At 41.9% G+C, this 20,252-nt stretch overlaps 1 protein-coding gene across 1 annotated transcript in view; it reads left to right on the forward strand.

The window, feature by feature from the left end:
• ascc3 (activating signal cointegrator 1 complex subunit 3) overlaps positions 1–20,252 on the forward strand; it is a 252,364-nt gene that overhangs the window by 186,293 nt on the left and 45,819 nt on the right. Inside the window, exons 21-24 of the mRNA XM_056285681.1 lie at positions 9,731–9,956; positions 12,067–12,221; positions 15,708–15,806; positions 15,973–16,141. Coding sequence (XP_056141656.1) covers positions 9,731–9,956; positions 12,067–12,221; positions 15,708–15,806; positions 15,973–16,141 — 649 coding nt within the window. The remainder of the gene's footprint in view (positions 1–9,730; positions 9,957–12,066; positions 12,222–15,707; positions 15,807–15,972; positions 16,142–20,252) is intronic.

Here is a 20,252-nt window from a genome sequence, read left to right on the forward strand (position 1 = left end):
ATTATTTAAAAGTAAACCTTTTGCTGTGAAAGGAAGGAGGACTGTCTGCCCTAGTTTAGCTGTGCCCTTGTTCTGCCTATGTATGAGTGGAGGCAGACTGCCAAGACCAGAACAGGAAGGTGTCACGTCTCTATTGGATTGAAATACTGGAATAGAAAATCTCTGCAATGAGCATGATGTGTAATTAGAGGTTCATTTCTTTGTTTTACTTTTTTAAAGTTATTTTTTATTTGGTTATTTCTCGCATCCCCTTTTACATCGATAATATTTCATTGTAGGTTGACAATTTCCTTTGCAAGGGATTACAATATTTACAAGGTCTTATGTACCCGAACAATTCAACATGAAATATGTAAAAACCAAATAAATAAAAAATATAGCTGCAAGCGGCGATTCCCAGGTTCAAGCCAACACAGACTGTTAGAACTTGAAAGCGTCAACAGCTTAATTAAAAATATCCACCAAGTTTGGTGATGTTTGGACACACTGTCACTGATTTATGGCCAAATTTGCGCCAGGCCTATGCTCGTGCATGTGTTAGGTGACTTGTGGTACCCCTTTTGAACCATTTCAGAATAGTTTTACACACGTGGCTCAACATTGTTCTGAAACATATCCTGCAAGTTTTGTAATGATTGGACAAACAATTTGTCTAATTTGTCTTATGCCATGCTCATTTTTGAAGTTGAAGTATTGAGTAAAGTATTATCTAAGACGGGAGTTAGAAAATAGTTTGTTTGTATTTGTGACACCTGTTCTCAATGCTTTACCGTGTGTGTGTGTGTGTGTGTGTGTGTGTGTGTGTGTGTGTGTGTGTGTCACTGTGTGTGTCTCTGTGTCTGTCTGTCTGTCTGACAACGTGACTCAGTAGGCGATGTAAATAAAAGGTCATTTGTTTTTCGCTCAGAAAATCCGGTTCTTGATTTGTGTTGCAGTCTAAGGGGCAGTCGGATTGGTACTCCTGCCACTTTGTGGTTCGTAGTTAAAAAAAATTTTTTTTTGAACTTTCTATTTTTTCCCCCAATATTTTACAGAACAAAACGTTCCCTGACATAGGACCTCATCTACTACTACCACTACTACTTCTACTACTACTATCACCACTACTACTGTCGGCTGCTCCCGTTAGGCGTCGCCACAGCAGATCGTCGGTTTCCATCTCTTGTCTTCCTCTGTCACACCAGCCACCTGTATGTCCTCCCTCACCACATACTACATAAACCTCGTCTTTAGCCTTCCTCTTTTCCTCTTCCCTGGCAGCTCCATATTCAGCATCCTTCTCCCAATATACCCAGCATCTCTCCTCCACACATGTCCAAGCCATCTCAATCTTGCCTCTCTTGCTTTGTCTCCTAACCGTCCAACCTGAGCGGTCCCTCTAATCATTCCTAATCCTGTCCTTCTTCGTCACTCCCAATGAAAATCTTAGCATCTTCAACTCTGCCACCTCCAGCTCTGCCTCCTGTCTTTTCGTCAGTGCCACTGTCTCCAAACCATATAACATAGCTGGTCTCACAGCCATCTTATAAACCTTCCCTTTAACTCTTGCTGGTACCCTTCTGTCGCAAATCAGTCCCGACACTCTTCACCACCAACTCCACCCTGCCTGCACTCCCTTCTTCACCGCTCTTCTGCACTCCCCGTTACTTAGGATAGTTGACCCCAAGTATTTAAACTCATATGCCTTCATCACCTCTACTCCTTGCATCCTCACCATTCCACTGTCCTCCCTGTCATTCATGCATAGGTATTCCGTCTTGCTTCTACTGACTTCCATTCCTCTTCTCTCCAGTGCATACCTCCACCTCTCTAGGCTCTCCTCAACCTGCACCCTACTCTCGCTACAGATCACAATGTCATCCACGAACATCATCATCCATGGAGACTCCTGCCTGATCTCGTCCATCAACCTGTCCATCACCATTGCAAACAAGAAAGGGCTCAGAGCCGATCCTTGATGTAATCCCACCTCCACCTTGAACCCATCTGTCATTCCAACCACACACCTCACCATTGTCACACTTCCCTCATACATATCCTGCACCACTCCTACATACTTCTCTGCAACTTCTGACTTCCTCATACAATACCACACCTCCTCTCTCGGCACCCTGTCGTATGCTTTCTCTAAATCTACAAAGACACAATGCAACTCCTTCTGGCCTTCTCTATACTTCTCCATCAACACTCTCAAAGCAAACATCGCATCTGTGGTACTCTTTCGTGGCATGAAACCGTACTGCTGCTCACTGATCGTCACCTCTCCTCTTAACCTAGCTTCTATTACTCTTTCCCATATCTTCATGTTGTGGCTGATCAACTTTATACCTCTGTAGTTGCTACATCTCTGCACATAACCCGTATTCTTGAAAATCGGTACCAGTATGCTTCTTCTCCACTCCTACTCTTCAGGCATCCTCTCACTTTCCAAGATTGTGTTAAACAATCTAGTTAAAAACTCCATTGCCATCTCTCCTAAACATCTCCATGCCTCCACAAGTATGTCATCAGGACCAACCACCTTTCCACTCTTAATCCTCTTCGTAGCTGCCCTCCCTTCCTCCTTGCTAATCCACTGTACTTCCTGATTCACTATCCCCACATCATCCAACCTTCTCTCTCTCTCATTCTCTTTATTCATCAGCCCCTCAAAGTACTCCTTCCACCTTCTCAACACACTCTCCTCCCTTGTCAGCACATTTTATCTCTATCTTTCATCACCCTAACCTGATGCACATCCTTCCCAGCTCGGTCCCTTGGTCTAGTCAATCAGTACATGTTATTTTCTCCTTCTTTAGTGTCTAACCTCTCATGCAACTCACCATATGCCTTTTCCTTGGCCTTCATCACCTCTCTCTTCACTTTATGCCACATCTCCTAGTCCTACTGTCTATTTCCTTCATCTCTCTGACTATCCCACTTCTTTGCCAACCTCTTCCTCTGTATACTTTGTTGTACTTCCTCATTCCACCACCAAGTCTCATCTTCCTTCCTCTGTCCAGATGACACACAAAGTACCTTCGTAGCTGTCTCTTTTCTGCAGTGGTTGCCCAGCCACCCTGCAACTCTTCACTACCACCCAGTGCCTGTCTTAACTCCTCCCTGAACTCCATAAAACATTCTTCCTTCTTCAACTTCTACTATTTGATCCTTGGCTCTGTCTTTACTCTCTTCCTCTTGTTGATCACCAAAGTCATCCAGCAAACCACCATCTGATGCTGCCTAGCTACGTTCTCCCCTGACACCACCTTGCAGTCTCCAATCCCTTTCAGATTGCACCTTCTGCACAAGATAGAGTCCACCTGTGTGCCCTTTCCTCCACTCTTATAAGTCACCTTGTGTTCCTCCCTCTTCTTGAAATATGTATTCACCACAGCCATTTCCATCCTTTTTGCAAAATCCACCATCTGTCCTTCCACGTTCCTCTCCTTGACCCCATGTTTGCCTATCACCTCGGTTCCCTTCACCAACATGCCCATTAAAGTTCACTCTACTCACCACTCTCTCCTCCTTGGGAACACTCTTCAGCACTTCATCCAACTGCACTGATAACATTCATCTTCACACCTTCAAATTTCCAGCTTCATACTCATCACTCATCACTCACTGACACTCTCTTCACCTCCAACACACACTTGACATACTCTTTCTTCAGAATTACCCCTACTCCATTTTCCCTCCCATCCACACCATGGTAGAAGAGCTTGAACCCACCTCAGATGCTCCTGGCCTTACTCCCCTTCCACCTGGTCTCTTCCACACACAGTATACCTGCCTTTCTTCTCACCATCATATCAGCCAGCTCTCTCCCTTAACCAGTCGTAGTCTCAACATTCAAAGTTCCGACTCTCACCTTCACACTCCTACCCTTCGTCCTCTGCCGCTGCCTCTGGATATGCCTTTTCCCGCTCCTTCTCCTTCGCCCAACAGTAGCATAATTTCCACTGGCACCCTGCTGGCCAACAGTACCAGTGGCGATCATTGGTAACTCGAGCCTCAGCCGATCCAGTATGGCAATCTGATTTATGATCTGCATGTTTGATTTGGCAAAGGTTTTATGCCAGATGTTTTTCATGATACATTCCTGCCATTTATCTGGGCTTGGGACCAGTACTAAGAATGCACTGGCTTGTGCGTCCTCGGTGGCTGGGTTGACATAGGACCTCATACCGTTAAAATTAATAAATAATCACAATAATAATTAAATTAAACAAGTAAAAAAAGAAGACATTTACAAAGGGGGGGGGGCATTTGCAGCAGAACATGGTCAATTACAGAGGAACATAACAATGGTATTTTCATTGGTACTCCATTATAATAACACAGTTTTGTTACAACATCCCTTCTCACTTAGTTAAACACCTAGGTATAGTGTAACACAAGTCCGCCTTCATATAAAAGTGTCCATTTTCAGTTGCAGACTTGCAGTCATCCATTCCATTATGTAAACCCGTTTCAGTCTCCGCGCCCATTGAGTTATGGTTGGTGGTTTTGCATCCTTCCACTTCACAGTTATCATTTTCTTGGCAATCAATGAAAGTATCCATTGGACTGAACAAATAAAATTGACTTGACTTGACTTGATCTGTGCTATATATCTCTTTAGGTACAGCTCCTAACAAAAATAACGGTGGATCTGGGGGGACATCTGTTTCTAAAATGTTGTCAGTTTTCTGTTTTTTACACTTTTCGAGAACCCTTGACTTAATTGGCAGTTCCAAAAGATTTGTGGATGTTCCCCTACTTTTCCACATTTTCTCCAACATAATACCACAGAGGGTTCTTTCATGTATGAAGAAATGATGAGAGCTTTTTTAAAATACCTGATTTTTGATTTACAGTCAAATTCTTTCCATAATTGACCATTTATTCCTTTATGACAGCTTGCACACGTCTTCCCATGTATTATGTTCAATTATATTTAATTCCAATTCCAATTTTTCCTTTATGTTACAGGTGTTTTGTGAGATCTCAGTTATAAGCCTTTTATATATATGAAAGACATGTTTTTAGTTGGAAAGCATTTCTCTGCAATACTAAGTCTTCTATTTTATTTGCGTTTTACTTTCTCTCTCTCTCTCGTGATATAGTGTCTTATTAGGAGGTACCTAGACAAATCGTTTGATTTGTATATAAATTGTAAATTTGATATAAATTGTTCTTGAAGTTGGGAAAACGATTTGAGTTCTGTTCCATTGAATAATTGGTTTATTGTGCTAAAACCTTTGTTGGCCCATTTTCTAAATCCACTATCCCTTGTGGAGGGGGGATTCTATATTGCCTACCATTGGCATGGCCCTTGAAATTGACACTTGTCCCCCGAGCATTTTTTTTAACTGTTGTCCAAACCTTCAAAGTGTGCTTCATCCATTCATTTTCAATTTTAATTTTATTAACAGTCTTTGTTTCTAAAAGGCAGTACTGATAAAGACATACTGTGCTTAGCTCTGCTTGATCTGATCCCATTCTGTCTCCTGGTCATTACTGATCCATGCCACCATTGCAGTTAACGGTGCAGCCCAATAATAATGTTTAAGATTCAGCAGGCCAGGCCTCCATTATCTTTTGGCAAACAAATAGTTTTAAGTATTATCCTAGGTCTCTTTCTGCAAGATACATTTAGAAATTAATGCTGGGCGTCTGGGTGGCATAGCAGTCTATTCTGTTGTGTACCAATATGGGGATCGCTGGTTCGAATCCCTGTGTTTCCTGTAGCTTTGTCTGGCATCCCTACAGACACAATTGGCTGTGTGTGCGGGTGGGAAACCGGATGTGGGTATGTGTCCTGGTCGCTGCACTAGCACCTCCTCTGGTTGGTTGGGCGCCTGTTCGGGGGGGGATGGGGAATTGGGGGGAATAGCGTGATCCTCCCACGTGCTACATTCCCCTGGTGAAGAAGCAGCTTTTTTTTATATAAAAAACAAAATATTATGTGCAAACAGAGCTAATGTGTTCCCCCTCTTTCATCCATTATTCCTTGAATCTCTACGTTTTGGCCTACAGCTTCCGCTAAAGGTTCAGTACGAAGCACAAAGAGGATGGGTGACAGTAAGTTCCCCTGCCTCATGCCCAACTCCACCTTGAAAAAAGTGAAACAAAGACCGTTAACTGTGACTTTTAACCTAGGGTTTTTATAGAGCAGATTAATCCAGGTATCAAATTCTTCTCACAAGCCCATGATCCATTTCATTATCCGAACCGCTTATCCTGCTCTCAGGGTCGCGGGGATGCTGAAGCCTATCCCAGCAGTCATTGGGTGGCAGGCGGGGAGACACCCTGGACAGGCCACCAGTCCATCACACAGGGCTCACACGCACACACGCACACACACACACACACACACACACACACACACACACACACACACACACACACATACACACACACACACACACATTCATACCTAGAGGCAATTTATTATGGCCAGTTCACCTGACCTGCATCTTTGGACTGTTCTGGATTTGAGCCGCGGGGTAGTCCAAACTTGGGGGTCGTCCCGGATCATCCTCTGTGTGGAGTTTGCATGTTCTCTCCATGTCTGCGTGGGTTTCCTCTGGTTTCCTCCCACAGTCCAAAGACATGTATGTCAAGTGAATCGGCCGTACTAAATTGCTCTCACAAGCCCATTTCTATCAATGTTTGCTCCAGAAATAACCAGTCAGCTCTTTCGAATGCTTTCTCAGCATCTAAGCTGAGAAACATTGAAGTCTGTTTCTCCCTTGCCACTATCGACTGCAAGTTTAAACTCTCCTTATGATATTCATTCCTTGATGGGCCAAAGTAGCATGTTGTGGTTTATTTCATTAATTTCTATGATTTCAACACGATCTGTTGTTGACAATGTAGCGTTTTTAGGGAAAATGTTGGGCGTGTCCCCTTGACATGTCAGTAATGAATGTGCTGCATCCTTTCAGATTTTAATGCATCAGAGATGCAGGACACGTACTCATTTAATTTATTGTTCATTTACTCAATTGACATTTCAGAAAATCCTTGTATAAAGAGTTTAAGAAAATGAAAGCCGTAAAATAGAAAATGGTGGACCACTGGTTAGCCCTGTTGCTTCATAGCAAGAAGGTCCTGGGCTGGAACCCCAGGCCATCTCAGGCCCTTTCTTTGTGGAGTTTGCCTGTTCTCCCCGTGTCTGTGTGGGTTTCCTCCGGGTGCTCCGGTTTCCTCCCACCATCAAAAAGACATGCATGTTAGGGTCAATACTCCTGCCTGTACCCCTGAGCAAGGCAATGGAAAGAAGAACTGGAGTTGGTCCCCGGGTGCTGCAGCTTCCCACTGCTCCTATACAGTAGGATGGGTTACATGCAGAGGATGAATTCATTGTGAGAATACAAAGCATTGTAGGAATACAATGTCAAATAAAGTCGCTTTCATAATCTATATGATGAGAAATTCCCTTACTAGACAGATCAACTAAACTACTTGACTCCACATCCACACTAGATTTAAACCTAGCAGGCTCTCTAATCACCTGCAACCTGCTGAGTGATAAGTCACTAGTGTCAAACTAAACATAGACAGCTATCTATATTTCTAGACAAAACAGCGGCACTGTCCCCAGTTGGGTGAATGCTGTCTGCTTTGAGCAGGTAAGGGCGGCCCCAGAAAGAAGGCCAGTTATCAACAAAGCTGAATCCCTGCTCATTATACTAATGAGCCATTCAGTGGTTCATTGAGGTGAGCCTACTGTACATCTCATCATTACCCCTCACAGGTAAGGGACCAGAGACAATGATTTATTAATCAATGCCGACACATCTGGTACATCTGCAGTAAAATTAACAAAACTATCAAATATATTCAAACTGTAAATGAAAAAACATTTTCCACAAGGAAATGAAGGATTATTCAGATCATTCATATGGGATTCTGGGCCTTGACTGCAAGTTGTTTTCTGCAGTCTCAGTAAATCGTTGCCTCTGGTAATTATCACAGACATCCTGCGTTCATGTCTCCCACTCTTATCACAAATGTTTATTATTCCTGGTGCACCCCTGGAGACAGCTTAAAGCAGTTCTATTCTCCCAATTTCCCCTCCAAAGAGTTTATCACTACCGTAATATCCAACAAAACAAGTTACCAAGGCTCATCATGATATTTCTCTGTGTTCTGTCCACTGCTCACTTGAGGTAGGCCTATAGGTCCAGATGGTCATCTCTTTGTTTTCAGTAATCATTCCCAAATAAATAAACAAGCATGTCTCCTCAAAGAAGGTTGAATCAGTTCATCTGGATGCAACGTTTACTGACAGATAGGTTTCAGGTGAGTGATGGACTGATTCAACCTTCTTTGATTTTCTTACCTTGATTATTGAGCATGCACAAAGACAAAGTATGTCTCCTGTTTTATCTGTACCCCATTGTTGGATGTATTAGAGCATCTTATGAACTGTCATAGTTAATCTGCTAACAGGCATCATGCCCTTATCCTTTTGAAAATTACATGTTTTTACAAATATGGAAATTAATATGTTTTCTGCGATATATTATAAAATGAAGGGAATCTGATCCCTCTTCCTCCTTCTCTTATCTCCCCTTCCGTAAACGTCTCATCTTCTGGTGAACCCATCTATCCAAGATTTCCCGCAGTAACTGATTCCATGTGTCTGAATATTTGGAATAGTTTGGGCTGATTCCCTCTTTGCTCCTAATTTGGCTGATTTCAGATGTGCGGCCAGGGATCCTGTGATAGCATCCATAGTGGAACAACAAAAAAAAAGGCCTGATGTTAAATCCAGACATCAGGATACAAAGGCCATGCCTTAAGCTAGCCCCACAATGCCACCCTAACCTGCACAAAACAGTCACACATGCATGTGTACAGAAGCTCTACCACACAAGCTATATGCACATGTAGTCATGTCTGCAGTCACAATAGCTCATGTAACCCTAGATTCATACACAAACACAATTACACACGTAAGGGTTTGCAGGACTGAGCAGTTTACAGTTCTTGCATTAAAGCACAAAGCAGAAAGACTCCCCCTAAGAGAAAAAAAAAGTTTTTATGGCTTGAGTAGACACACCAGGGGTCACCGAAGTATTTACAACATCAAAATCCTTCAGAAAATACTGAACCTAAACAACAGCAGGGGCTGAAACCTGAGTATAGTAATTCATCCATCATGATAAGAATACAGATCCCTTGTTGATGGAAACACTCTACTCTAAGAAGAGTTATTAGTTATAAAGCTTTGTGTTTTAAATATTCTCTGTATTCACCAGCAGATATAGTGTAGTAGTCTACGATATGATGTTCTCACTCCATGGTATGTCTCCAGCTTGTAACACATTCCAGTCTACTGCCAGACCTGCCCGATGTCATGTGAGTGTCTAGTCAAAACAGCAAGTTTCACCCAATCCATCACTAGAGCACATTCAGACCTCCCTAATCAATTTGATCACATGAACACCTGACCAAATTAATCATATCCAAAGACTTGACAAGTCTTGTCTGCAGTCCACACTACCACCTGACCTTTCCTTCAAAGTCAACTTGAGGAATTCGTCAGCTCAGAGCTGTAGCTGACCTAGATGTCAGAACACAGCCTGACTGCATCCAGGTCAGACATGATTAATCATCAGTCTTGACCCTTATGTCCTCTTCAGTTGTTAAGGTGACTTTTGCTCAGAGGATATCACAATTTCATGACTTCCCAGTCTGTCAATATTCCCTTTCTTCCACCACCAACATTTCTGCATCCTCATCTTTTTACCAGAATGCTGCCCGGATTGTCAGGGCCTTGTTTGAAATCGCCTTGAGGAAGCGCTGGCCAGCAATGACCTACCGTCTGCTCACCCTATGTAAGGTGATTGACAAGCGGCTGTGGGGCTTTGCCCATCCTCTGCGCCAGTTCTCCACCCTTCCCCCTACAGTGCTGGGGCGCCTGGAAGAGAGGAAACTTACTGTGGACAAGCTCAAAGAAATGAGGAAGGATGAGATTGGTGAGGACATCTTACCAGAAATGTAAATTTTTTTTTGTGTCAAATCACTGCACTAAGCCATATCCTGTACATAAAATTAAGAATTCAACCTGCTTAAACAGAAAGGTGAATTAGTTCATCTGGACACAACCTTTATTGGGAGAAACGTTTCATCACTCATCTAAGTGACCTCTTCAGTCTCAACTGACTGCAGGTATTCCACCCTTATAAACAATACAGTGACATAATGACTGAAACCAATGATATGTTTCATATGCAAATTAGTGTTACCATTAACTAGAGTTTCATTGGCCAGATGTATTATTCACAGAGTATTTGGGAATAATTACATTGCAATCACAGCATTGTAAGACAGTGACAGATGTACTCTTATCCCCCCCCCCCCTCGGTTCAGGGATGGTCGTGTCCTCTTCACGTAGATGTCCTCTTTGACTCCCCGTTCAAACCAGCGTTCCCCCCTATCAAGGATGTGGACATCCTCATCCTTGAAAGAGTGGCCACTGGCCTGTAGATGGGTGTAGACTGTAGAGTCCTGGCCTGACATGTTAGCTCTTCTGTGTTGTGCCATCCTCTTGGCCAGCAACTGTTTAGTTTCCCCAGTATACAAGTCACGGCAATCCTACCAGTACTAAACAGCGTACACTATATTGCTCTGTTTGTGCTGGGGGACCTAATCCTTGGGGTGGACCAACTTCTGGTGCAGCGTGTTTTGGGGTTTGAAAGCTACTGAGACACGGTGTTTGGAAAATACGCATCTCAACTTTTCCGACACTCTCGCCACATACAGTATTACCAGTGGTTTATGCTTAGACAGCTGTTGTCCTCCTCGCCTCTTCGATCAGCTGGTGCACTGTTTGGGCGCCTTCCTGGCTTTGACAAACGCCCACTTAGGTTAGCCACACTTAACCAAGGCCTGTTTAATGTGGGATTTCTCCCCTTCCCAGCTGCTGTGTCAATGGGGATGCTCTGTGAATAGTACACATGGCCATTGTAACTAGTTAATGGTCATGGTAATTTGCATATGAAACCGATTGCTGGTTTTGGTCGTTATGCCACTGTATTGTTCATAAGGGTGGGGATACCTGCAGTCAGTTGAGACTGAAGAGGTCACTTAGATGAGTGATGAAACGTTTCTCTCAATAAACGTTGTGTCCGGATGAACTGATTCAACCTTCTGTGATTTCCTTACCTGGATTATTGAGCATGCATCAAGACAACCTGCTCAAACATTACAGTTTCCCCATTGATAATGGAGAGGACAATGATTCTGTTATTTCTATTGTTTTATTATTATTCTTCAAAGCCGTGGTAGAAGCGTCACAGTCCACTTACCGGAATGTAGACTTTCACAATCAAATGGGATGGTTAACAGTAAAAACAGAAACTGGCAAGGCATAAAAAAGTTTTACAGGGAACCAAAATCAAAACCGTATGACACAGTAAAACTAATCTGTAAAATGAGTATGGAGAAATTATTTAGATCTTGCTGAATTAGGCAGCATAGTTTCTTGAAGATGGCTTTCTGACGAGGACAGTGGTGTACCCATTACATGCACTGTAGTCATGTGTTTGCAGGATTTCCTTTCAATTAAACACTACACCTGCTGATTTCTTTACTTATGGTAGCACAACTTTAACTACATAGAGGCTAGTTTGTTAGGTTAAAATTAAAAATCTCTATATTCTCGATCCTGGATAGTATGTGACTAGACCCTGTTGTTCTAGGGGTCCTCATGGCAAAATGCTGTGCCTTTGCTCATGAGCCAGGACTGCAAGATAGTCAAAAGGACAGTCCCAGTGATCATAAGATGGGATCCAGTTCATCCATCCATTATCTGAACCACTTATCCTGCTCTCAGGGTCGCGGGGATGCTGGAGCCTATTCCAGCAGTCCAGTTCATTTGGGGATAATGAAAGGTCTGCAGTGTAGTGCAGGGGCCAAACAGAGCTTTGTTTTAAATGCAATGGTTAAAATCATCTCCAGGTCAACGGAATACCAGTGCACTGACACTAAGATCTAGAGTCTATCCTTGTCACATCTTGACTTTAGTTGCATTCTGCCTGTTACTGACACCAGTCTGAGTTAACTCTGTGATGTTATTGTATCCAGGTCACATGCTGCACCACGTCAACATTGGTTTAAAGGTCAAACAGTGTGTTCACCAGATCCCCGCTATCATGATGGAGGCCAACATCCAGCCGATCACACGCACCGTCCTCCGCGTGCGCCTTATCATTACCCCGGACTTCAGGTGGAACGACCAGGTAACCTAGGCAGCAAGGTCACGAGGACTGTGCTGCTGCTTCTCATAACTCTTATTTTTGTTGTGTTGTATATTGTGTTGTCTGTTGTACCACAGAGATGACCAGTGTCGCCATTCATGCTTTTTATTTCCCCTCATTTATTTATGCTAGCACACACTTAAAGAGATGCATTCCCTTTTGCACCACAGCTCCATGTTGACTTTGACGCCCTCACCAGTGGTAACGTCTCCTCATATGTTAGTGATGCTACAGTCTGTCAGCAAGGACACCTCAACCGTGACTGTGTTTTTCTCTTTCTCCTGCAAGGAGGGAAAAAGAGTAATGAGTGAAAGTGTGAATCCCACTGCACAACCTCTGTCTCTTCTGAAAATAAACCAGTTCAAGCAGCTGGTATAGCAGCGCAGCAGTATGTGCACAGTTTGTACAAAGCCTCAGGAGCATTTTCACTCTTGCAGACTTTACTACTGAAACGGTCCACACTGTCTGGAACTTACCTTCAGCTATGACAGGGCCTCATTTAGGTTTTCCTCACTGATGAGATATCAGTATATTTTCCTTTCACAAATCGCTACTGCCACAGCTGTAGTGTCTCTCGTCATTCGGGGGAATTTTTTTTTTTTTTTACATTTGGTTTCATTATGGAGGAAGCATTACATATACAAATTACATATATAAGCATTACATATATATCAAGTAACTGAAAAATAGGATGGGTTAAATGCAGAGGAAGAGTTTCCCCACGGGGATCCATAAAGTAGTAAAAAAATATGTATGGTGTTGACATTGCACAACGCATCTACATCTATTCTCTAAGGTAATAACATATTCATTATAAATGTACATACATTTACATTCACATGGTGACATAGAATGAAATACAAAAGTAAATGATTTGAATAATACAGAAAAATAATGTGCACCCAAGAGAGCCCAAGATAAGCACATTGGTGTGTTATGCCCTCGCCCAACTTTCAAATAAACATCTGATTGCTATTTATTTTAAATAAATTTTCAACCTCAATTTAAACCTCCTATGATCCTGATTATAACTTAACCCGCTCTTTACCCCTGCCCTCCCATCTGTCTTTTTGACCCCCTCCCACCCCACCCCAGCAACCTAAGATCTTTTCATGATGTTATAGTTCAAAAGAACTAAGAAGTCAGGTCGCTGGAGGAGGAAGCTTGTTTTTTGTTTTTTTGTTTTTGAAAAAATACCACTATTGTTACAGCAATGAGCTTGGCAAAAAGGTCGGCTTGCCTTGGGGGTCTTGTCTACATGACCATCTCAGTGGACAGGGAGGCTGGAGGGATCATGGGGAATTTACTCCTAAGTTTGTCATGGAATCCGAGTGGAATAGGAAGCTCATTGTAGCGGAGCTGAATTTGAAGATGAATGTTTATGTCCGATTAGCAATGCATGCTCTGCTCATGGGAGAGTGGTAAGGGAACACTCCCCAGCTTAGTTCTGATCTGGCTGCATATGTCCACACGACGTGTGGAGCCCAGCCAAACCAAGACACATGTCCAGACCCATGAGCCTCCTCCCTAACTGCACCCAGGGAGCCAAGAGCATAATGACTCATTCCAAAAGGGAGGCAGATAGTCATCGGCATCCTTCTTCCTAGGGTTTATTCCAATAATGTACTTTTTCCTTGATGGTGGCACCCTATATTCTTATGTGACCCCGGTGTTAAAAAGCCACTGACCTGTTTAGGAAATGAAATATTGTATTTAGGTGATGGTTTCATGTTTGTTTTTGTGGGAAACTTCAAGTGCCTCATAAGGCTCTTCCTCCATGTAGACCATAATTTTTTCCACAGCAGCAGAAGGGCACTTGCTGTGCACTGCAGTAAGTGAGCTGAGCTGTCCGCAACTCAAAAATTCAAAGCCCTCCAGGCCCCGTCCCACCAGGGGAAAGCAGGCTGGGGCTACTGTTTGTGATACTATGTTAAAACATAAACAGGTTGGCAGATTTGAATTGAAACAAACACATTATATGCATTATGATTTTGCACACATTATGATGGAGTCCATTCCCACACCGTATTGGTGTGGGAAGATGGTGGCGCGATTTCACGTTTATGGTGGCCTAACTGAGTACCATCCATGCAGTGTCTTTGTCCACATCTGCATCTAAGTTTGTCTTTGTTTGATGGCTGGGAGAGCTTGGTCTGCTGCGTCCTATGGGCCCAGGGACCACGGTCCTGCCTGAAGCTGTGCCCGAAGAGGTAACACCGAGGGCGGTCTGATAGGATGTAGAAGCGGACCAGGTTACGCTAACTGGTAGCCCATGTAGACCAGCAGTTCTGATAACACTGAGTGAGGGTGGTCTGGCGGCGACCTCGCCTAACCTTAACTGTATTCGTCTTGTGGAGTGCGGGGAGGTGTGTCGAAGGTTTCTGGCTGGGAGAGCTGGCGTTGGATCTGCTGAGGGAGCTTGGTCTGCTGCATCCTGTGGGCCCAAGGACCGTGGCCCTGACCAGAGTTGCGCCCGAGGAGGAAACACCAAGGATGGTCTGACAGGATGCAGAAGTGGGGCAGGCTAGGCTAACTGCTAGCCCATACAGACCAGCAGTTCATACAGTCATCCTGGCTGGTGTTCGTTCTCTTGGACAGTGATTTTTTTTGTTTTTTTGTTTAGATATATGTGTTAGTTTGGATATGTGTGTTCTTGTAGTTTTTGGATGTGTTTTTGTCCGTGTTGCACTGCTGCGGGCTGGGGGAAACGATGCTTGAAATGAAACGACAAAGTGTTTCTGATTCTAAGAGTACGTCTGTCCCCATCTTACAATACTGTATTGCAACATTCCCCAATCCTCTGTGAATAGTACACATGGCCATTTTAAGTAACTCTAGTTAATGGTCACACCCATATTTGCATATGAAACCGATTGCCAGTTTCGGTGGTTATGCCACTGTATTGTTTATAAGGTGGTACCTGGAGTCAGCTGAACCTAAAGAGGTCACTTAGATGAGTGATGAAACGTTTCTCTTAGTTAACGTTGTGTCCAGATGAACTGATTCAACTTTTATGGGATTCTACACCTGGATTATTGAGCAGTGCATGAAGACATAAGACAGAAATGTTGTGTGTTGGCTTAAATGAAAGTACTGAAGGATCAAGGATAGTTTCATTCATTCTTTTTTAAGCCAGAACACATTAAAACCTTGTTGCACCATTTAGAATCATACAGAGAAGTACTGACCTCCTCAGTAATGACAACCTTTTGCAGTTTGCAGACAGCAGTACCACCAGCAGTCCTCATATGGTGTTTTTGAGATAGTAACTATACTATCGAAGGTTCACTTGCACGCACATTCAGTTTACAATCAAGTGGCTTTCACCATGATGTGCACATTTGTAAAAACAAAGTTAGGTAGTTACAAACATTTTGTGAATCCGACATGGGTTTCTCTCATGCTCTCTATTACACATTACTTGTAAGAATAAATTCAAGAATGCTGTTTTGTCTCTCCATCTATCAGGTGCATGGATCTGTTGGAGAGCCATGGTGGCTGTGGGTGGAGGATCCTATCAATGATCACATCTACCATTCAGAGTACTTCCTCCTGCAGAAGAAACAGGTTGGTTATGGCACTTTCCTGGAACTAGAATTAACATGGGCTGTGTGTCCACATCCATTAACAGATAAGTGGTATGTTTTCTTGTGTTCTATTTCTGCATGAATCTGTAAAAACAAACCTTTATTATATGTCGGGATGTGATTGTGTCTGTGTCTGGTCCGTCCAGGTGGTGACAGGAGAGCCCCAGCATGTTGTTTTCACTATCCCCATCTTTGAGCCAATGCCGTCACAGTACTACATCAGAGCCGTGTCTGACCGCTGGCTCGGAGCAGAGGCCGTCTGCGTCATCAACTTCCAGCACCTCATCCTGCCTGAAAGACACCCCCCTCACACAGGTACACACACACACACACACACACACACACACACACAAACACAACATAGAAATCAATCTCTTTCTTTTGTTGGACTCTAAGAAATTTGTCATAATTTCTCCAAATCTGTTTCCATCCTTCCATTTTAAGCTTCTAACCCTGAAGCCCAAAGTGGATAGGTGTGTGTGTGTATGTATGTATGTATCTATCAATCAATCAAGTTGAATTTTATATAGCACTTTTTTAGCTGCAACAGCCACTCAAAGCACTTTACAGTTAATTTATTCACACACACACACACACACACACACACACACACACACACACACACACACACACACACACACACACACACACACACACAAACATGCTACAAAAGACTTAGATTCCTGTTGCCACTTTAACAGATCTAGTAACGGCACAAACCTGGTGGTAAGACAGAGAGATCAGCCTGGAAAAGGGCTGGATGCACATATGTGAATAAGGTGTGGCAGTCTGAGGACAGACGTCCTTGCCAGCCCAAGTTTTTTTTTTCCTTATTATGCAAAATTGGCATAAGGGAAGGACCATGTGTAAAAACGGAGATGGTGGACACAGTAAATAAACACTGGTTTGTAAGAGGATTCATAAACTATTCCCCAAATTTTTGTTCACAATGTTTAATTTGTTTGGAAAATAATGCCGCAAGAGTGCAAATCACACAAGCCTCGAGCCACGTGTTTGATCACCTAAATATGTATATGTACGTATATGTGTTTGTGTGTTTGTGTGCGTGTGTGTGTGTGTGTTTGTCTGTGTCTGTTTTCACTCCTCCTAGTCTACCAAAGCTTGATATTATAATCAACATCACTATTCTGTGTTTACATTTGTCATACATAATTTTAATATTTTGTGTTTATTATTCCACATTATTGTGATTACTGATGTCAGCCATTTGTTATTGTTTAAGGTAACTCCTAAATCTGAATCTGTGCAAAATATTCAGTCCACTGAAGACAGCAGAGGCAGCAGTAAGAACTCATGTAGAACAAACCTGTTTGATGAAGATTGTCAAACACACACACACAAAATTATTCAAAAATCTTCAAACCCGTAGCACTGATCAGGACTGATTTTAGACAGCTGCAAAGAAAAGGCATAGTCAGGTATTTTCAAAAAGTGTTATTGATTTCCCCTCACTGTAAAATTACAATTATGAAAATGTGTATAAAAACAAATGTCTTTTTGATACCTTCTATCATTGGCATATTTCACCCGGTTGAATAATAGCCAATCTGTGAATATCCAAATCATCAACACCTTGTTAGGTGTTGGTTATTATGTCTGTTGTTATTAAGTTGTTATTATGTCTGTTGTTATTAAGCTGTTGTTATGTTTTTTGTTATTAACTTATTTTGTCTGTTGTTATAAGGTTGTTATTATGTCTTTTGTTATTAAGTTGTTACGCCTGTTGTTATAAATTGTTATGATGTCTGTTGTTATTAAGTTGTTATTATGTATTTTGTTACTAAGCTATTATGTCTGTTGTTATTAAGTTATTATGTTTGTTATTATGTCTGTTGTTATTATGGCTTTTGTTACTAAGTTGTTATTATGTCGGTTATTAAGTTATGTCTGTTGTTATTAAGTTGTTATGTTTGTTGGTATTATGTCTGTTGTTAAGTTGCCATTATGTCTTTTGTTATTAAGTTGTTATTATGTATATTATTAGGTTGGGATTGTGTCCGTTGTCATTACGTTATTATTATGTCTGTTGTTATTAAGTTGTTATTATGTCTGTTGTCATTACGTTATCAAGCCTCTCCTGGGAGAAATGACTGGATACATAGTGTTTTACATCTTCAGCATAGAAACCAAATTCAAAGCGTGCCTGTACCAGTGAGGTTGAATAAGTGAAATGATTGTGGCTAACAGGCAGCTATAACAGAAATGAACTCAACAAAGATCTTTATGACAGATAATAGAACAACAATAGTTAACAGCCAGACTGCACCATGTGTTAGTTTGGTTGGGTTGAGGGGAGGATGCTGACAGAACAGCCCTGCTAATGGTGTTTCCATGTGAGTAGATATCTGAGTAGATATCTAGATATTCCGCTTCCGGTGTGGGAAGATGGCGGCGCAAATTCACATTTGCAGTGGCCTCACCCAATACCGTCCATGCAGTGTCTTTGTCCACATCTGTGTCTTAAGTTTGTCTTCGTTTGATGGCTGGGAGAGCTGCTGCTGAATCACATGGGAGAGCTTGGTCTGCTGTATCCTGTGGGCCCAGGGACCATGGCCCTGCCCAGAGCTGTGCCAAAAGAGGAAACACCAAGGCCTGTCTGACAGGACGTGGAAGAGGGGCGGGCTAAGCTAACTGCTAGACCATGCAGACCAGCAGTTCCAAAAGTCATCCTGGCTGGCGTTCTCTTGGACAGTGTTGTTTTGTTTTGTTTTTTAGTTTAGATATGTGTGTTAGTTTAGATATGTGTGTTAGTTTGGTTATGTGTGTTAGTTTGGATATACGTGTTAGTTTGGATATGTGTGTTAGTTTGGATATGTGTGTTAGTTTGGCTATGTGTGTTAGTTTGGATATGTGTGTTAGTTTGGCTATGTGTGTTAGTTTGGCTATGTGTGTTAGTTTGGATATACGTGTTAGTTTGGATATGTGTGTTAGTTTGGATATGTGTGTTAGTTTGGCTATGTGTGTTAGTTTGGATATACGTGTTAGTTTGGCTATGTGTGTTAGTTTGGATATACGTGTTAGTTTGGCTATGTGTGTTAGTTTGGATATGTGTGTTAGTTTGGCTATGTGTGTTAGTTTGGATATGTGTGTTAGTTTGGCTATGTGTGTTAGTTTGGCTATGTGTGTTAGTTTGGATATACGTGTTAGTTTGGATATGTGTGTTAGTTTGGATATGTGTGTTAGTTTGGATATACATGTTAGTTTAGATATGTGTGTTAGTTTGGATATACATGTTAGTTTGGATATGTGTGTTATTTGGCTATGTGTGTTAGTTTGGCTATGTGTGTTAGTTTAGATATGTGTGTTAGTTTGGCTATGTGTGTTAGTTTGGATATGTGTGTTAGTTTGGCTATGTGTGTTAGTTTGGATATACGTGTTAGTTTGGATATGTGTGTTAGTTTGGATATGTGTGTTAGTTTGGATATACATGTTAGTTTGGATATGTGTGTTATTTGGCTATGTGTGTTAGTTTGGCTATGTGTGTTAGTTTGGCTGTGTGTGTTAGTTTGGCTATGTGTGTTAGTTTGGATATGTGTGTTAGTTTGGATATGTGTGTTAGTTTGGCTATGTGTGTTAGTTTGGCTATGTGTGTTAGTTTGGATATACGTGTTAGTTTGGATATGTGTGTTAGTTTGGATATGTGTGTTAGTTTGGATATACATGTTAGTTTAGATATGTGTGTTAGTTTGGATATACATGTTAGTTTGGATATGTGTGTTATTTGGCTATGTGTGTTAGTTTGGCTATGTGTGTTAGTTTAGATATGTGTGTTAGTTTGGCTATGTGTGTTAGTTTGGATATGTGTGTTAGTTTGGCTATGTGTGTTAGTTTGGATATACGTGTTAGTTTGGATATGTGTGTTAGTTTGGATATGTGTGTTAGTTTGGATATACATGTTAGTTTGGATATGTGTGTTATTTGGCTATGTGTGTTAGTTTGGCTATGTGTGTTAGTTTAGATATGTGTGTTAGTTTGGCTATGTGTGTTAGTTTGGATATACATCTTAGTTTGGCTATGTGTGTTAGTTTGGCTGTGTGTGTTAGTTTGGCTATGTGTGTTAGTTTAGATATGTGTGTTAGTTTGGCTATGTGTGTTACTTTGGATATGTGTGTTAGTTTGGCTATGTGTGTTAGTTTAGATATACGTGTTAGTTTGGATATGTGTGTTAGTTTGGATATGTGTGTTAGTTTGGCTATGTGTGTTAGTTTGGATATGTGTGTTAGTTTGGATATGCGTGTTAGTTTAGATATGTGTGTTAGTTTGGATATACGTGTTAGTTTGGATATGTGTGTTAGTTTGGATATGTGTTTTTGTCTTTGTGTTGCACCATTGTGGGCTGGGGAAAACAATGTTTTGTTTCATTTCATGTGCACAAGTGCATGAAATGAAATGACAGATGTTCCTG

Source organism: Lampris incognitus, chromosome 9 (genome assembly GCF_029633865.1).
Source record: "Lampris incognitus isolate fLamInc1 chromosome 9, fLamInc1.hap2, whole genome shotgun sequence".
Lineage (NCBI taxonomy): Eukaryota > Metazoa > Chordata > Actinopteri > Lampriformes > Lampridae > Lampris > Lampris incognitus.